Source organism: Siniperca chuatsi, linkage group LG5 (assembly GCF_020085105.1).
Source record: "Siniperca chuatsi isolate FFG_IHB_CAS linkage group LG5, ASM2008510v1, whole genome shotgun sequence".
NCBI classification, from domain to species: domain Eukaryota; kingdom Metazoa; phylum Chordata; class Actinopteri; order Centrarchiformes; family Sinipercidae; genus Siniperca; species Siniperca chuatsi.
Window position 1 is genome coordinate 6602284 of NC_058046.1, and position 18772 is coordinate 6621055.

Below are 18772 nucleotides of genomic sequence, written 5' to 3' on the forward strand. Positions count from 1 at the left end.
TAACAACCTTCATTTAAAAACTGCATTTTGTGTTGTATTATCTTTGACTAATTAAATTTGTTCGATATGAAACATTTAAGTGTGACAAACATGCAAAGAAATCAGGAAGGGGGCAAACACTTTCACACCACTGTAAATAGGTGGTATGAGCAAATACGACTACAAGGAAGCTTCTTCACCATTACATCCCACAGTACAAAGGTGTTCAAGAACATTAAACCAACAAATATTTCAGCGCACACCAGGATACTAGGAGATACACTATTTTACTAACAGATTAGTGTTTCATATGTTGCGTCATCAGATTCACTCTGTGCTTCATTACCATCAGGTGTGCCTTTAAATCATGAGGTGCTGATTAACAGAGTCCAACAGGTTTACATTCCCCAATCCAAGTACACATCTAAAAGTCAATAACAGGCAGCAGCCACAATTACAACACACATCAGATATAGGTATTTATAATTAGACAAATTTAAAATGTTGACCTGATGATGTGTTAGATGAAAGGGGATCAAGTTATTAATATTCATTCTGAGGGGGACATGAATGTGTGTACCAGATTTCTTAGTAATCATCAAATAGTTGTGAAATTTTATTTAAAACCATAAATGTCAACTTCATGGTGGTGGTAGAGGAACAGTGAGGGATCACCAAAACAGTTGAGATATTTCACTGGATAAGTGAAAACTTTGACTACTTTGACCAAAGCCATTAGGCTTCATCCGCTATGAACCATGGTCCAAATTTCATGGCAATCCATACAATAGTTGTTACTGTTGTCACTGAAAACCAGAAATGTCAACCTCATCGTGGTATTAGAAGAAAAAGTCAGGGGGTCACCCAAGCCATTAGGGTTCATCCTCTAGGGACCATGGATATATGCACCAAATGTCATGGCAATCCATCTGACAGCTGAGATATTTCAGTCTGAACCAAAGTGGTGGACCGACTGATAAACATTGCCATGCCTAGATCCACACTGCTGCGGATTCAGTGCTTAAGGTGGACACTGGAACTTGAACAAGGACATTCATGCTGTTCTAATGGCCCTCCTGCCACTGTGATCCTGCAATTAGTGTTAACTAAATCTGTAGCTTATTCTTCATTCCTTCTCTTTTTTATAAATTTTCTATTTATTTTTCATTGTATTTAAATGTCTTTTTTATATTGCATATGTTGCTTTTACATTTTGTCTTGATGGCTTTTGTGTTATGTTAAGCACTTTGAATTGCCTTGTTGAAATGTGCCATACAAATAAACTTGCCTTGCCTGATACTACTACTAATAATCGGCTATAATAATTTACATATATAAATGAATAAAGGCCTCTTGTATATGTAAGACTTTTATAGGCCTATAAGAGATTTTTATATCTATGAAAGATACTGTAAGGTTTTGAAATAGTTCTTAAATAAGGAGTTCTGTGGACATTTGTAGCAGTCAGTTTGACAGGTGATACAGCTGTGCAGCACATCCTATGTAAATTAAGTTGTTGAACGCTATGGAACCAAGGATTTCTCATTTGGAAACTTTGGCTCCTCCATCTTTGCGTCTCTTCCACGCATCTCTCTCACATCCTCGCCAAGACTCGAAGAGATGCCAGTAAGGGAAGTGAGGAGACACGTTAGCATAATGAAAATAATCAAATGACTCTAAAATCACCACCACATTATTGAGCAATACAAACTATGCTGTTCTTGTGGAAAAAAAAATATAGATTTTTATCGCCTTGTAGTTGCATTTGGCAGCCATTTAGAGGAACTGCACCTTATGACACAAATGCACTGGCTTCCGCTTTGACCATGGTGTTTTTTAAGATGGATTCCAATGAGAAGTATATACAGTTGCTGTGAAAAAGTCAATGAATTCAAATAAATCTGACTTTTTATTAAATCCCATACATTTCATCCAGCATGGTTAAGGAACAGGCAATATATATTTTGACAAACTAATAATACAAGATGAGGTACAACAGAATCACAACAGCACAAGTAAGAAAACATTTTTGAAAAGAAAAATACCCCCAAAATTTGTGAAATGAGCACAAGAGCAGTGAGCAGTGCAGGATACATGTGGATTACATTAGTCTGCCAACAAGAATTGTTAGACCCCATTCTCACCTATCTCACTGACTGCAGGTAAGAAAACAATTTGCTTGAGATTTTCGGGTTAATTTCACTTCTCTGATGGCAGATCTTTACATTTTCAAACATTGTGCTCATTTCACAAAAACTCATGAGACCAGGCTGGTAAAAAAAAATAAATAGTTGAGTGCACGCATGTACACAACCTGGATGAGAAAGCACATTAGTTTTTGTGCTAACATTTTGGTGCTCCAGATCTCAAACAAACAGATTTAGCTACATCATATACTCGTGTATATACACTCACATGTCCAGCAGGACAAGCTACTAGCTGTAGCACATGCAGCACTAAAACTGAAGACACTTTAAAGTATTAACAGACAAAACAGCAACAAAGGAACGTTGTAAATTCAAAACACTCAAGGGCAAACCAAAGTCACACAAACACACAAGATTAGAAGGAGTTACAGTCTTGCATGCCATATGTGGTGTACATTAAGTCTCTGGACATTTTGTTGTGAAGAGCACATTCTCTTCGCAGAAAATGGCCTTAGCAGTTCCTTCCCATCATCTTAAGGCAGTTAGGATGGGCGTGGTCATGTTTATTTGTTGCACAGGTGTTCATATTGTTTAAAGGGACATACAGTGGTGTGGAAAGCGTGAGGCAAAAAGCCCATATGGGAAAGTCTAATCAAAACGTGACTGCAATGACTCAATCAAGCAAAACTGTTGCTAGTTATGTTCCACCCAAATGTCCACAAAATGTTATTTTCACTTAAAATAACACAGGAATTACATTGATTTCAATTAGCAGTTAGGGCTAATCTGCTTCCCAAGAGTTAAAGGTGGAGTATGCGATTCTAATCCAATACACAGGTGTCAAATTCTGCGAATATCTACTCACAGTCCACTAGCTGTCTGTTCTGTGTGTGCTCTGAAAAAATGTACACAGCCCTGGCTCTGTAAATGAGAAACAAAGTGGCTCAGACCGAGCCACACAGCACTATTCCAGCAATGTTGTGTGTCAGGTAACATTAAATGACTTGCCCACGGACATTCAGCTCACTTTCTAGTTTGCCAAGATATGCTGTTGTTGTGATGTTTGCTATAATTCAATTTAATTGTATTTATATAGTGCCAATTCATAACAGAAATTATCTCATGCACATGATGATGCACTTTTCCTATAGAGCAGGTCTAGACCATACTTTTTATAATATAGTAGCAGGAGAGTTGTGAGTATCGCTGTCTGGAGCTGCTGTGCTGGCTCTGGGAAACCGTCTCGTCCTCTCTGGCTGTTAGCTTCGCAGCAGCAACTGTAGCAACAGTTTGCTAACCCACAACCTAGCTAAGCTAACCCACAAAATGGCTAACGTTAGTTACATTACTTGCTGTGTCGTTGTTCGCTCTATATATTTTCAGGATTTTCAGCCTGAAAATCTGATGTAATGTGTCCTCCCTTTATTATTTCTGAGTGCAAAAGCATCGAATGAACTCTGCATCCATCCAATAATATCAGGTATGCACCTCAGGTTGTACAGCAGCTTTTTTGCCCCTTTTGTCATGGTATTGGATTTTTCCAGAATCATGTAGCCTACCCCACCTTTAAGGATGATAAAACATCCATGAAAAACTTTATTTGCTGTTTTATAGTTATTATAGTGCAAGTTGTGTGCATGTTTGTCATAGTGTCCTGGATTAAAAAAAAAAATACAACACACAAGAAATGCAATTCTGTTCGTGTTGTATTGGAAGAAAGGGGAAAACCATAAGGTTTTTAAAAACCACAAAGTGGTATAAATCGTTTTCCTTGTCCATACCTGGTACTTACAGGAAATCTGATATGTCAACACAACATAATGACCCTTTTGTCATGATGTGGTCACAATGATCCACTGCCTGCTTACATTTGTTTTCACTTCTTCTTCATTGAGGAGTGTCTGTCATACAGAGATGAACTTGAATGACATTAAGTCATTCAACCGGGAGAATGAAAGTTATTTCATGTTTTTATCTCTACTGCTGCCTTCTGAAGACAAACTCAAACATTTCTTCACTCAGAGACCATGCATCCATACACTTCTAACCTTGATACAGAATTAAACAGAAATATGCAAAGTATTTCTGGACATCATGGTGGAATTCATATTTTAGAGGCAACACAACTCTTGAATTTGTTTCCATCAGAGTTCACAGTTTGTCACAGCTAAACTTCATCCAACAATGGAAAGGTCTACCTGAACCTTTGGGATGCACAACATTAATAGGAAATAAATAGGGGGGAAAAAAGAAAATCAAAAAGGAATGTTAACCATCCCCTGTGGGGATTTTCCTGTACTCATTTTAACAATGTCTCCATTATCACTGCTGTCAGCGTCATGTGAATATACTTCAGTGTGTTCTGAGAAGCACACATAGTGTGTGTGTGTGTGTGTGTGTGTGTTTAACTGAACACGTTTGCTAATGCTTACTGTGGAGGAGTACTATTGGAGGTTACAGGTTAGTGTAAGAGTGTGAAATTAATTAGAATTAAGTGAATGAAATATCCTCATGGCTTTAGTAGTACCCTCTCACACACATGCACGTGTGTGTGTGTGTGTGTGTGTGTGTGTTCTTTAGCTGAGAAGCTCCAAGTATGTGACAGGCACTTTTCCTTTCTGGTTTCCTCTCTCTCCAATCAGCCAGTCAGAGTCCATTCCTGGCACTGTGTAAACTGTAATGAGCTGCAACACAGAGGACATGATTTTTTTAAGCCCAATATTCAAAATGTATAGCTAGAACAAACGGGAGTAAAAGAGGTTTTAAAACAGAATAACAATACATTTTACATAACAAGACTATATAGTATTAAACTACACTTGCTGTTACCACCAGTAACTACAGGTGTCGCAAAAACAACCAGGGCTCAAATCTTTCATTTATTTCATGGATATAAAAGCACACTGCAGTATATTCAGTAATAACTAGTGTCAGTGCAACTTCTGATGATTGATGTCTAACAGTAGCATATATTATTAGGAAAGCTATTCTCAAGCTTGGCTGGTTTGACTCCTGGAAACCAGCAGCCTTGAAACAGAATTTATCCATCCTCATCAGAGACATGTGGCAACCAACCCAGATCTGCCATAAAGCTGCCTTAAAATTAGTGTCTTGGGCAACATGGTGGCCTAGAGATGTAAGACACAATTGCAACGTCACCAGTTCGACTCCGGCTGGGGCCTTTGTTGCATGTCATTCCACATCTCTCTCTCTCTCCCCCCACATGTATCTGACACATTCAATTCATATTTGTAGCCTACTGTACTTCCCCAGATACTTACTTCAAATGCTGTAGCTCCTGATTCAAAACTATGAAGTTGATCAGGTTAACATGTTTGTAGTGATATGAATCAAAGTTTAATTGGGAGATACTTAAATTGACGTGAGGTGATCAACTAGATCATTTCTCAAGAGAAGAGTCACCACTCTGCTGGTGCCTGCTGAACTATAAAACTACACACTCCTACAAGTTACAGTGACGTATCTTTTCACTCACAAACAATATTTGGCTGAATACAGACACTAGGTGCAGAGAGCACATTAACCAGAGCACACAAAACTTTTCATTGTAGAGGGCTGATCTAATCTGCTGATGTTTGTCATTTTAACCAGCGATAAAGACAAATGAGAAGCTGCAACTTATGTTTTCCATTGCTCTGCAAATACAAGAGTGAGAAGAGATAAAAGATTTGATGAGAGATTCGTTAGTGTCCAAGCTTAAAGAAATCTGGGTATTTTGCCAACCAGGAACCGGATCCAAAATGGAACAGCTATCAGCACCCATCCCTATATATGTATGAGTCTTTTAATATCAGGGTCCCTGAAGTTCCCAAGAACTAGAAGACTGCTGACTTAATTAGCAAAAAAGTTTTGTAGCAGAGGCGAGCCATCTCAAGTAAAAACCGATTTCACTATCATCAGAAAGTGTAGACACGTTGCTTGATTTAGCAAATCCCACATGAGTGAGGCTATTGTTTAGACCTAGACATAGAGATTTCTGGTCAGTGGCCAACAGTCATTATTCAACCCGCAGGCTGCAGGTTGATGATGAAAACTCACCTCATCAGCTAAAAGAGAGAGCTCACTGGAGTCAGCAGCATCATAATCATAAAGGACTTTGGCCTTGCGGGTTCCTGTAGCTGGTGCCTGAACTTCCTCAATCTTCAGTGTGTCTGTCTCCACAGGGCTGCTGATGCCTTCTGATGCCGAGCCAGCAGTAGCCATGGAGTGAGTGGAGTTCAGTGCAAAGGCATTGGGAAGCCTGAGGGAAAGCAGGAAGATATGATGGTCAGAACCTACATATAAAATATAACGTAGAAAAATAACACAAAAAAATACCAGTACATCTATACTGAAACATATGCTACTGCAGACTTGATTTGTCATAACAAAACTGGTTCCAAGGACATAGTACTTTATAAATGTTCCTACTCCTGTCCGTCCGTCCGTCCAGAAAACGCATTTAGGTCCCTAATTTAATCGCAGAAGCACAACGACAAGTGTAAAATGGTAGGTCTTGGCCGGACTGCGTGTGCGTCTCCAAGTGCACCTGCTATTTTGGTTCATGGTTGTGCAGCAGTGCAAAGTGCAAAAGAGTTGGAATATAGATCGGAGGTGTGGTGATTAATAAATACACTCTCAGCCAATCACATCCTTGGTCTCATACCTCTGAAACAGCTGTGCCAAATCACAGTAAAGTACGAAAAGAACAGCTCAACTAATGGAAAGACGTAAATTATATTGTTTTGTTGTCTGGATGGTGCAGAGCAGCAGAAGTGAACACACAGGACCAAACTTTTTTTTTTTTTTTTACAGGGAAGCATTGGAAAGCAAGCAAATGTGTGGGCCAGAACATACACACAAAGAGAAAGATAAATCACGTCAGCACCCAAGAAGACGAGCCATACTCACACGTTCTCATCGTAACTGAGGGCATGAGACAGTGAAAATGATTTGTCATGATTTGACAAAACCAAAAAACAACCAAACCGGACAGGCATCCGTAGGACCTGACTGATCCGGATGAAAAATCAAATTTGATCAAATACAAGTATCTCTAATGTCTGTGCCATTAAACTAAGTAGAACAAAATTTATATTTGTACAATATATATGCCTCCTCACAATATGTAACATTAGGATTTAGATCAACACTGACATGAAGTGAAAATGATTCTGAACTAGAGGGGCAACTTTTCCTTTCCTGTCAATCATCAGGCATGTTGATGATCAAGAACTGACTGATCATTAAAAGCTAATAAATTACAAAATGCATGTTTTTTCTTGATGAAGCGTATTTAATACAATTGCAATGGTCAAATTTTTTGGGCACAAACAAAGTAAATTAGGCTTGAATCATAAATAAACTGAAGTAAACAATCTGATGCATCTGATTCCGTCATTTAAAATTGCCGTTCCTTGGTCTTGCCAGTTGTTACAAAATTCTAAACATCATTAAAAGATTATTGTAAAATTTTAATTGCTTTGCAACTTTAAAGCTTTTCTGGAGGACATAAATTTGATGGGATTAAACATATAGGACACGTAAAAACGTATTCTCGTATCAACAAAAAGAGCCGTAGCCTACAACTGCTGCTATCAATATACATGATGAGCCTATTCACTCTAACTCCTTGTTGAGAAAAAAATGGCAGAACAGATTTGCAAGATAAGATATTGCAGGTATGCATGTCAAAATAAACAGCAGCCACAGTGAGCTGGTTAGATGAGCTGCAGGCAACAGCCTGGGTGAACTCAAACAACACCTTTTACCATGTCATTTCAGTTGAATAGAAAAGCACTTGAGCTGTGACTGGGTTGTTCATGGTACAAACTGCTCAGTTATCCAAACATGTGGGTAATCGTTAACATCCTTAACTGACAGGGTTGGCGTATAGCTTGCGTACTTACAGACCTACAACATAGTATTACACAGAGGAGTTTACTGCTTATTTTCACTACGTACTATATGAAGATGAATGGCTACCCCTGTAAAGCCCAGTGAAACTTGTGTGAATCACACCATCTACCCATGTTATCTCCCATCTGGTTCTCACCTTCCCAGCTCTTTCTGTAGTTCTTGCATGTGGAGATGACACTGCTTATAGTAAGCTGCCTGGGCCTCCACAAACTCATGCAGGCAGCGTAAGTGGTTCACCTGCAGATAAGCAACAACAAAACAGTCCCTCTTAAAGAGTAACTAAACCCCCAAACCACTTTTTTCAGCTGAAAACCAATGTATATAGGTATTTAGTGGTGTTGTTGATGGATTCAGGTCCAAATCTTGACATTTTAGTGCAACGTATTTGAATTCTACATATTGTGTTATAAATATGCATAGCAACTGCCCTGTACAGGTTAAAACCCAGCTATTGCAATTGAATTTTGCTACTGGCTGATCTGGAGGCAGGTGACATATATGGTGGCAGCTTTCATCACCAACCAAACCCTCCCTCCCCGCTCTCTCCTATTTGAAACATGTTTCGCTGCTCTGATTGGTTGTAGGTCTGGACCTGCGTCCACTCTACAGGTCTGTCCACCAGGCTCACGAAACTCACATTGTCAAAGTAGGCAGAGCTGATCAAATATGAATCAAGATTCTGTTACTTCACTGCCTATTTGCCGCTTCAAATGTTTTCAGAAACACATTTTAGTGTACTGTTTAGCTGTAATATGAGAGTTTGTGGCCAGGCCACCATTTTTTCCTGCTTGAAAACGGACCAAGCACCGCCCGTCGCTCAGCGCTACGTAACGTCACACGTTTCGTTGCTCTGATTGGTTGTAGGTCTATTCAGTTGCGCCCCCTCCCAATGCTGCCCTTGTTGATATTTTTTCATGTTCTAAAGGAATTTTTTGAATTTCCAGGGTAGAGGCAGATTTTTAAGCTCATCTTCATGAAGAAGTACTAAGATCCTTTACTTAAAAGGTCCAGTGGGTAGGATTTAGTGGCATCTAGTGTTGAAATTGCAGTTTGCAACAATCTGAATACCGCTCGCATCACCATCCCCTTCCAAGTGTGTAGGAGAAACTACGGTGGCCGCGAAACTCACAAAAAACATGAAGGGCCCTATCTTGAGCCAGTGTTTGGTTTGTCCGTTCTGGGCTACTATAGAAACATGGCGGCCTCCGTGGAAGGGGACCCGCTCCCTGTGTAGATAAAAATGGCTTATTCTAAAGTAATGAAAACACAATTCTTATTTTTAGGTGAATATACACTAATGAAAACATACTTATAAATATTATATTCCATTTCTGCCAATAGATCCTCCTAAATGTTACACACTGGACCTTTAGGTAAAAGTAGCAATACCACAATGTGAAAAATAATCTGAAATTATCAAAAGTAAAAGTACTCATTATGCAGAAAAGTGGCTTCTTTGAAGGTATTGTATTATACATACTATATTATAGGATTATTTTAATATAATATAGGATATTATTACTGATGCATTAATGTGTAAGTTATTATTGTTGTAGTTGGCCGAGGTGGAGCCAATTCTAGCTATTCTATATACTGTTGGGCAGTTTAATCTGCAATACCCCTAATCTCACAAAGACATTTCGATATAATTACGTCCTAAAAACCTTATTTTCTTAAAACAAGTGACAAGTGTCTGTATTGACTGTATTCAACCAGTTTTTATTTTAAATATTAATTAATTTAGGAGGAGATCCTGCAGATTGAAACGAGGGAGGCTGCTGCACAAGAATTACGAAAAAAACACAACTTCATTTTATAAAATACTTGAAACTGCACTGAAAATAGGTTGGAATATTTTTACTGCACTGTCAGATTTTTCACTTTTATTCAAGAAAATAAGATTTTAAGGACTCAATTATAGACTAAAATGACTTGATGAGAAGGAGATTTTGGGCACTGAACAATGTCTGTAAAAAAGTAAGTAGTAGTAGTGCATTTTATAATCCCAATATCACTGTGACAACAGTTGCTTATTTTCTAACAGGAGTCCATACAAAACATAACAGCAAAATAAAAAAAGTATTTAAACATTTTTTAAAAGAGGCTTTCTTTCTCAATTTACCCAATTTGTGCATCTGAAGACTTTGTTTAGCATCACTTAAGACAAAAGAATTACCTTTCCAAAGTGTCCAGGATCATTACTTAAACAGGTTAAAGAAGAGTAACCATTTTATTTTGGGTGTGTGCTTGTTGAAGGACACCGCAGATCAATTATAACTTTTCATACATCTAAAAATTGCAGTGTTTCAAGCTCAAAGATGACAATGTAAAATGAGTCTACAGAGTGTTTCACTGGGTTTTAGTCATCCATTTTTATTCAAAATAAATACTGATGAATCCTCAATTATTTCAATTTTAAAAAAAAAAAAAAATTAACCATATAAATTGTATAGTGTATTAACCTTGTTGTACAGTAGTAACTGACAGCATTTACATTATTCAATTTGCATTACTTAATTATTTACTCTGCCTCAACTAAATATTAGAGTACAAAAAATGTAAATACTATTCTTTAATTTTACATTTTAAAATAAAACCTAATTACAATATAAACTACAGAGAAATAGTGAAATCACTGCAAACTTTTTAATACAACTTCAGCGCTTTTAAGGACATGATTTTTTTTTTTTTAACCCACAGGTTACAAAAAGGAAAGAAAAGATAAAAGTGAATAAATATAGCCAATACAAATGCAACTTGGAACTTTTTGTGCGAGTTTGTGTGTGTATGTGTGAGATACTGATAGAAGTGATGGAGGGGGTGTGGCTGACATACATGTGTACTACTGATGCCCTCCAAAAGTAGCCGAGTAACCTCTGCTTGGCGGTCAAACTCTGTTTGGGCCACTCGGAGCTCATGTTCAGCCTGAAACAATAGGAGGGATATTAGTCACATATTTCCTTCATGTTCCCTTGAGATGCTTGCCATATTTAAAGTCCAGGCTTGAATCTGGAAACATGCTTAAAGTTAACGACTGGTAATAAATATGAGGCTGATGATAATAATAAATCACCAGGTCTATCAGATTGTTTTTATAACTGTTATATAGGTCAGAAAGTCTCAAATGTTTTCATGCCCCAGAACCCTCAGAAGACACACAGGGAAGATTTTAGTTGTTTTGTATTACTGATTTGTTTGAACACTATACTGTGTACAATTTGTGCAGAACAGTGGAGTGAAACCTGATACGTTAGGAGTTATGGATCCATAGAGTGGAAATCAGGGCCTCAGTATGCTTCAGAAGACATGCTTGTCAGATTGTCTAACAATTTCTGAAACCCCCTTAGTGACGGTATGTGTGTCGTCCCTATTGTAATTCATTGTTTCGGGAATTGACTTCAAATGTGGCCAATTGAAACAGGTATAAGCACTTTTGCTGTTAGACGTGGTCTGACAAGACATGGTACCTAGTTCATTTGAAGCATACTAAGGTATTAAGGCAGGCAGTAGGACAAAGTTCATAACCACAACATTGTATTACTTACTTTTTCCACTTCCTCACTCCAGAGCTGAGGGGCCAAAGCATACAACAAAAGAAGAAGTGAGAAATACAAGTTATAACAAGGACATACCTGAAGGCCTTTACTAGCATGATATACAACCACCTAACCAAATTATATAGCCTATAGTTTAATCCTTGGAAGACAACCTTTCAGTAGTAGACGTTAAAAGTTTGTAGAATGTATTTTGATGGTTAAGGCTGGAGTAAATGTAGGCAAATCTTGGTTCTGGATCAAGACCATTCACATGGTTCACATTGAAATGCTCATGTGTTTTGGGCTTGAGGAAGAATTTATGCTGGCTAATGTTGGTGTTGTCATTTAATTTTGACCATTTGAGTTTCTAGGGATGGATTCCTTTTTGTGGTGTGCTTTTCTAAATTGAAGTCCGCAGCTGTAGCCTTTAGTAAATTTGAAAATTAAGCCAGTGTTCAGACAGTATCCCCCCATACTAGTTCAAAGTCCTGTAGAGTGTTAAAAACAGATATAAGAATACATTCATAATACATACATTACAAAGCACAAGGGAAGGCTAAATGCTATACTCATGTCTCAACTATTATTAATTTACATTAATTATGGCATTCCATCCCTGTTTTTATGTTCATTCTGTGACTTTTTTCCATGTCAAGCACTCGGTGCAAGTAATTTCTTTGTTGTAAAGCACTTTGAGCTGCATTTCCTGTATGAAAGATGCTATACAAATAAAATGTATTATTATTATTATTAACTATGGCAAATTTCCTGCATTGTCCTTTGCTTGCAGTATTTTAATCTAATGGACACTGTATGTCCACAATACAATACATTTGTTTATTTTTCTATTTTTGTCTGTTTTAGGACCATTTAAAGAGTAACTCAACACTCGCTAAGAAATCTTGTTTTTGCTGACCTCCAGACGTTTACCTTCTCACCATGCTGCAGTAATGTATAGGTGTCCTACAGAACCCTGTGACAACATTGTTGGGTGTGGTTACAGGTGCAACAAAGCACACCCTCTGACCATACCCAACCACACCCATCAGTGACGCTCAGAGTTGAAACAGAATTGAAACTGGCTGGCTGAAACTGGTGTTAAGTTACTCTTTAATGTGTAATTTTTCAGTAGCAAATACAACATTATTGTTTTTTATTTTGCTGTGCAGACAAAACAAGTTTAAAAGAAGGTATGGTTAACAGAAAATGTAATCAATCTCCTGGAGGCCTTTCATAGCCAATGACCTCAGTATAGGAACTTGAGTTTAAAAAGCCCTCTGTTTCTGATTGAACTATGCATACATGGAACCTGACAAGGTTACATTATTTTTTAGGGATGATTGTACATTGTCCAGTTTTGTCTAGTCAAGCAGAATTGTCTCCTTACCGCAGAGGCACTGGCAGAAAGCACATAGTTGCGGGGTCTGGTCTCCTGAAAATCTGGAGCCATCTATAGAAACATTAAGGTTATTTAACATTTATACTATTGTGTACTCATTGTATACATGGCAACGATACTTCAGAACACACTATGCATCAAGAAATGCAGACAAAACAATCAGAAAGCACAGCAGAACTGACTGATGAAGATCTTAAGATCTTAGAGTTACAAGACAGCACAGGTAACTGAAATTGTCAATCTGTGCATTAGAATCAGTGGCTGATAATTCAGTTTTTCCAATATATTAATACATCAATATAATATTAATGTATAACATTTATTCAAATCAAATTTATGTCAGTCATGTGGTTCACCTCTAATAAAAATTTGTCCTACAGACAAAAAGTCTGAAAAAACTGTCCTTAAGTTTAATTTTCTTTGCCTCTTTAATTTAAAATTGGTAAATACAAGTTTTTCAAGCTATTCTTAATTAAAAAAGGGCAGATATGTGCCCCTGCCAATTGCAAAGATTGGAGAGGTGGTTTGCAGTTAATACCTGCGGGCACACTTTTGTGCAAAGAAATGTGCAGAGAGGCGATGCAATACAACTATGTAAAAATCCTCTCCAGCACCACTGAAACTAGTGAGTAACCCCTCTAATTCATAGACCTGACTAATCCACTTCAAATAGGACAGTCATTGATGTTACAAGCTGTCAGGCTAGTCAGCAGTAGTTTATCATGCGCATGCTAACATGCATACAAGTTGCAAAAGTCTGACTGTCATCATCATACTAAAAACAAAAGTTCTGATAAAAGTCAGACTTTTTTTTATTTTATAAAAAAGCAAGCTTCAAGAAAAGCAGATGAAGTTGGAAGGCACAATTATTCCTAGATCATAGTTAAATGGGGAAGGAACATTATCAATTAGGACCTTCTATTTCAGGCTTATGACTTGAGTATAAAATCTTCGGGCTTGTCATGTTCATGAGCATTAATCAGAACGAGGCTGCACACTGAAAACTTCCAATGTAATTAAATATGATCATCTCCATTGTCTTTGTGATTTGTGTAATGCTTGTCATTAACAATGGTGGCAGTAGTTGCAGAGGAAGGAAACCTGTGATTCCAGAGTATTTTATTATCTTATATAATAAAAGATAAGTTAAATTAATTAAAGTTTAATTGAGAACAGTAGGGGTATATCAGTTCTGTATTGGTTTTGTGTGGGCCTTCTGTTTGCGGCTTGTGTCACTCTCACGCAATCTAGAAGACGGTTCAGAAAACATATTTCTATTACAGGTAAATTTTATAAATATTTAGATAATACCATGCATGCCATTCTAGGTGATGGAGCACAGTCATAGAGACTGTTAGTGAATTGCTCATTTATAATCCAAATCTCTAATACTGATATTGTACTTTAATCTCCATTCAGGAAAAAGAAAGTAAATCTTTTCAGTAGTTCAGTTCTTGTAACAAATATTGGCATGAAGTCAGTGTTCAATAGACATTTGCCTTTTTAAGGCAAACAAATAGAAATGGACTGATTTGAACACAGAGATCTGAGCAAATAACACAGCACAGATCCCTTCAGCAGAGAGTTCATCCATACAGAATTTATAATATTTATATAAAGTCACATTTTTTTTTGCCGAGACATTGTGATGCAAGAGTCAAGACCCCTAGTGACTTGTTCTCATGACTGCTACCATAAAATGAATTGTTAATTGTTGGCTAATGACTGATGTTAATTTCCCATCATACTTTTTAATAGTTTCAATCTTTCCCTGCAAAGAACAAAGTAGTTTTTTCAGTCCATTGCTTAGCTTTTTTTTAGCCAGTGATTAATAGTTTCTTGCCACCAATAACAGAATGGGACACAAAATTAACTGAAAGCAAGTGAGACAGGAAAAACAACCCAACGTATGCATCAAACTGAAAAAATGTCTTTAATACTCACTTCACCCTCGCACTGCAAAGGTTATGAATACACAGGCAGTTAGTCATGGTTAATGCTAGCACCACCAAATGTTTTATTACAATAGAATGATTATGGGAATGAGTGTGGGGATGGGACTGTGGGTTGGGAGGCACAAAAGCACTCACCGCAGCCTTAGCCTCAGCCACCTTGGCCTTCTTCAGACGTGTTTTACAGGCATCCAGGTCGAGGCGAAGATTCTCCAAAAGACGGCGTTCTTTCTGAAGTACACACAATGACACAATAAGGGAGCAGTTGAGCTGAGCTGTGAGCAACCGCAATCATTCAAGCTATGCTGGCACGGCGCAATTCACGGATTGGCATGGCTCGATTAAAGCAGCTATACCGGGCCGTGGACAAGCGGCCATAGGCTTCCACAAACGTGTATAAGATAGTGTCATACAAGAGAAAAGCAACAGTGCTGTCCTCTGGTGGTGAAGTTCCCATTTTACAGGGCTTGACTTCCCATTATTGAAGGTTTTTGTGGGCTGTGAACTGTGAAATTCAGTATTTTAACATATTGTAGGTTATGTTTTATAACCACATCTTTTAAACCTCGAAAGCTGGATTTATACTTCCATTTATAATATAACTGGAGTTACCTCCAGGTAACTGTCTATTTTGCCTTTACAGAATCGGAGACTACTGCTGTACAATCAGTGTTTACTGTTGTCTTCACTATCAACAATCACAAGCATAAGAAACTTGTGGGAGAAAACACAAGCAGCCCAAGCTTGTAGGTTCCACATGGTATCCAGTGTTGTGCAAGTTCACACTTCACAAGAGCTAGCTCAAAGTTCAGTTCGCACAGATTAAAATGAACTAGTTCACATTCATAGTTCATAATTTTGAATTTTGAACTAAATTCAGTACCAAAAAATTAACTAGTTCACGTTCATTTCTTCTGTTTTTTTTCCTTTTCAAAATGCTGTGAGTTTGACTTGGGTGGGGGAACTTTGCGGCTGTTGGCTCATCTTACCCTTTGTTAATGATTTCTTGTGATCATCATTCACTCGCAGTTATTTCCCAAGACTGGTCGGATGCTTCAGCTCAATGTGTCGTTTCAAAAATCTGTGACCAATCAGATTCTGCGACTCAAAACACCGTCATTGCCGGGTGCCGTAAAACACAGTGCATTCATTAGTTGCAAACTGATATGTTCCGTTCACCGTTCACCAAAAACATGAACGTTGCTCTTTGAGCACGCTCATGGACAACACTGATGGTATTTGGTATATCTTTGTTCAAAATCCATGATGGGCAGCTTTTTATGTGTTCTACTAGAATGCAACAATCTTTCTCTATATTGAACCAGTAGAATGACTATAGTGAATGGCCTTTCTACTGGTGGTAGTGTGGATATGGTGTTTCAGACTCACTGAAATGGTCTTCCAGTCTCCTTCCAGAAAGTTCCTGAGGGGGGTAAGAAAGCTGATGGCTGACGTCTGGAGGAACTCCCTCTCTGCTGCTCCTAATCTTCTCTCACATTCCCCCACCTCAATCAATGTACTCCCTGCAAGAAGCAGATTAGATCCATTCACCACAAAGTCTTCATTTCAAAATCCACAGTCTTTCCAGGCCTTAACCTGTCTTCTGATGGAACAGTATAGTTGTAGATACTCCGTACCATGACTCCTTCTTCTGTCTGTACGACGCATCTGAAGTCCATCAAATGACACAACACCATGTGCCACAACTACTTTGTGTTGCACTTGAAATTTTGATACATTTCTAGACTCTATTTACAGAAAAAAATCTGCAAAAATGAAAATACATGTGCTCTTATTACTGCATATTACAGATTCAGAGGTAAAATTTGGAGCATTAGTTTTACCTCCGCATGCGTTCGATCATGCACAATTTTGTACTACAAATGCATAACAACAAAGAAAACATTTGTGCTTATATCAATTATTTGGCACTGGTGTGGTGGAGACAAAACATGGACTGTTTGATATTTTCTGTCTCTCTACTTTAAGTTAAATATAGATCCAATAAAAGTGTTTAGGGAAAAAGACAGGAAGCGTGCTCCAGTGGCTCTTTGAAATCTACACTGCAGGAATAATAGAATGCCTTCAGCTAAGTTACTGTGAAATAGCAACGGCACATAAAGAACACAGGAATTCCCCGGCCTTGAGTGCCAGCATTCTTTTGTATTTCAGTTGTTATTCACATATTAAGTGAGGGGGCTGCCCAAAAGTGTGTGTGTAATAGAATTCAAGGAGACTTCTCCTAAAGTTGAAAAAACAAAGAATTAACCCATTACTCATTTAAGAGTTGGGAAATTATGTCTTTCTATTTATTGTATAATTGATCAGAGTCTAAATTTAGAATGGTCACAGCAATGTAGTTTATTTTGAGTAAAAGTAAGTATTGCATGTACCTAGGGCTCCCAATAGATTTCAGAATAAAGTAGAATATTTATTAAGACCTATTTGAATTAGACTAGACTAAATCAAAATAATAATTAACCATACCAACCAAATGCAACAATCCAGAAACTTAATTTTATCAACTGTTAAGTCAACAACGATGGAGCAGCATGCAATATTGTTGGTTCTCAATTGTGAGGATTTGCAGCTTTTCTTTGTCTTATGTGATAGAAAACCTGAATATCTTTGGGTTTTAGACTGTCAGTCAAGATTCCCACAATTGAACGAAAAAAGTAGCGTCCATTGCATGCACACTACAATCCCACATTACAATTACCGTTGTACGACTCTACATCTGTCAGTGATGATGTCAAATGATGATTCATAAGTGTCTGACATCTCAATTTACTGCTCACTATAGAGTCAACTATTAGGAGTCTATTTTATATGAAGTACTGAGTGAGCGAACGAGTCAGTGATTTCAGACACACCCCCTGACAACACACATCAACAGGTCATCAGACTGGGACCAGATGCCTACTCACACACACAAAGACAGAATTATGCATACACACTCACGCACGCACAAGGATAAACCTTTTCTGCATTTCCACAATCTTAATCACTGTATTAATGCCTCTGTCTGCTCCACTAGCAGCACCACCCCTGATAATTAACATAATAAAGAATGATATAGTACATCACAAAAAATAAAACTGAGTTAAATTGTCAAATTATTTAATTTAGAGCAAAAACAAAGGATAGCTACCCGGGTAACAATGGGGAATAGTGATTGTTAGGAACACTGCTACGCCCAATCACAGCTCATTAACATTTTCATCTGGCTGATGACTGAACATGCTGCTGCTCTCTCCCACTCACAAAATACAGTCAAAAGGCCCTTTTCACTGAAGACATTTTGACATGTGACAGTAAGAAAAGCACAGGTATAAATAATAAAATTGATGATGGCTGAATTAATGTAGCTGCTTCAGTTTCAGGGTCCTGGTATGGTGCATGCTGGGTCACTGTCACACGGCTTACCGGGACACTTGAATAGAACAGAGCCATCGTTAATGTTATTATTACCTGTTGCTAAAGGGGGCTTAAAAGTTGCCAAATCTTTAAATTAGCAACACTGAGGATAAAATGAAAATATCAAAAACACATGCCTCCTATGTAAATAAAAAGAACAACATTATTGAGGACACAAAAGTAATTAATCAATTTTGATTGGTTTAATTATAGATCAAACACAGTCACTGAAATGTGCCAACAACTTAAACAAATAATCTTTTAATTTCAGTTCTGTGTTGTTGTTTTTTTATACATTTATACATTTTTTTTTATACATTTCATTATATTATAATAAATCTGCTGGAATGGGAAAGATGTTCCTCTGTATGCGTGCATAAGTGTCCTTGAAGCCAGCAAACCTCATAAAAAGCAGCTGTGTCT

General features: G+C 37.7%; 1 protein-coding gene across 4 annotated transcripts in view; it reads right to left on the reverse strand.

Annotated features, from left to right (window-relative positions):
- Positions 1-1875: 1875 nt before the first annotated feature.
- Positions 1876-18772, reverse strand: part of sh3glb2a (SH3-domain GRB2-like endophilin B2a) — a 28223-nt gene continuing 11326 nt past the window's right edge. For 2 of the 4 annotated variants that reach the window (XM_044196458.1, XM_044196460.1), the window contains 9 exons: positions 16322-16455; positions 15071-15163; positions 14925-14936; positions 12969-13031; positions 11591-11614; positions 10881-10970; positions 8182-8282; positions 6186-6387; positions 1876-4810 (listed from right to left, as the gene is read on the reverse strand). In XM_044196458.1, coding sequence (XP_044052393.1) covers positions 4703-4810; positions 6186-6387; positions 8182-8282; positions 10881-10970; positions 11591-11614; positions 12969-13031; positions 14925-14936; positions 15071-15163; positions 16322-16455 — 827 coding nt within the window. In that variant the 3' untranslated portion in view covers positions 1876-4702. The remainder of the gene's footprint in view (positions 4811-6185; positions 6388-8181; positions 8283-10880; positions 10971-11590; positions 11615-12968; positions 13032-14924; positions 14937-15070; positions 15164-16321; positions 16456-18772) is intronic. The other 2 variants (XM_044196459.1, XM_044196461.1) reach the window with 1 other exon arrangement.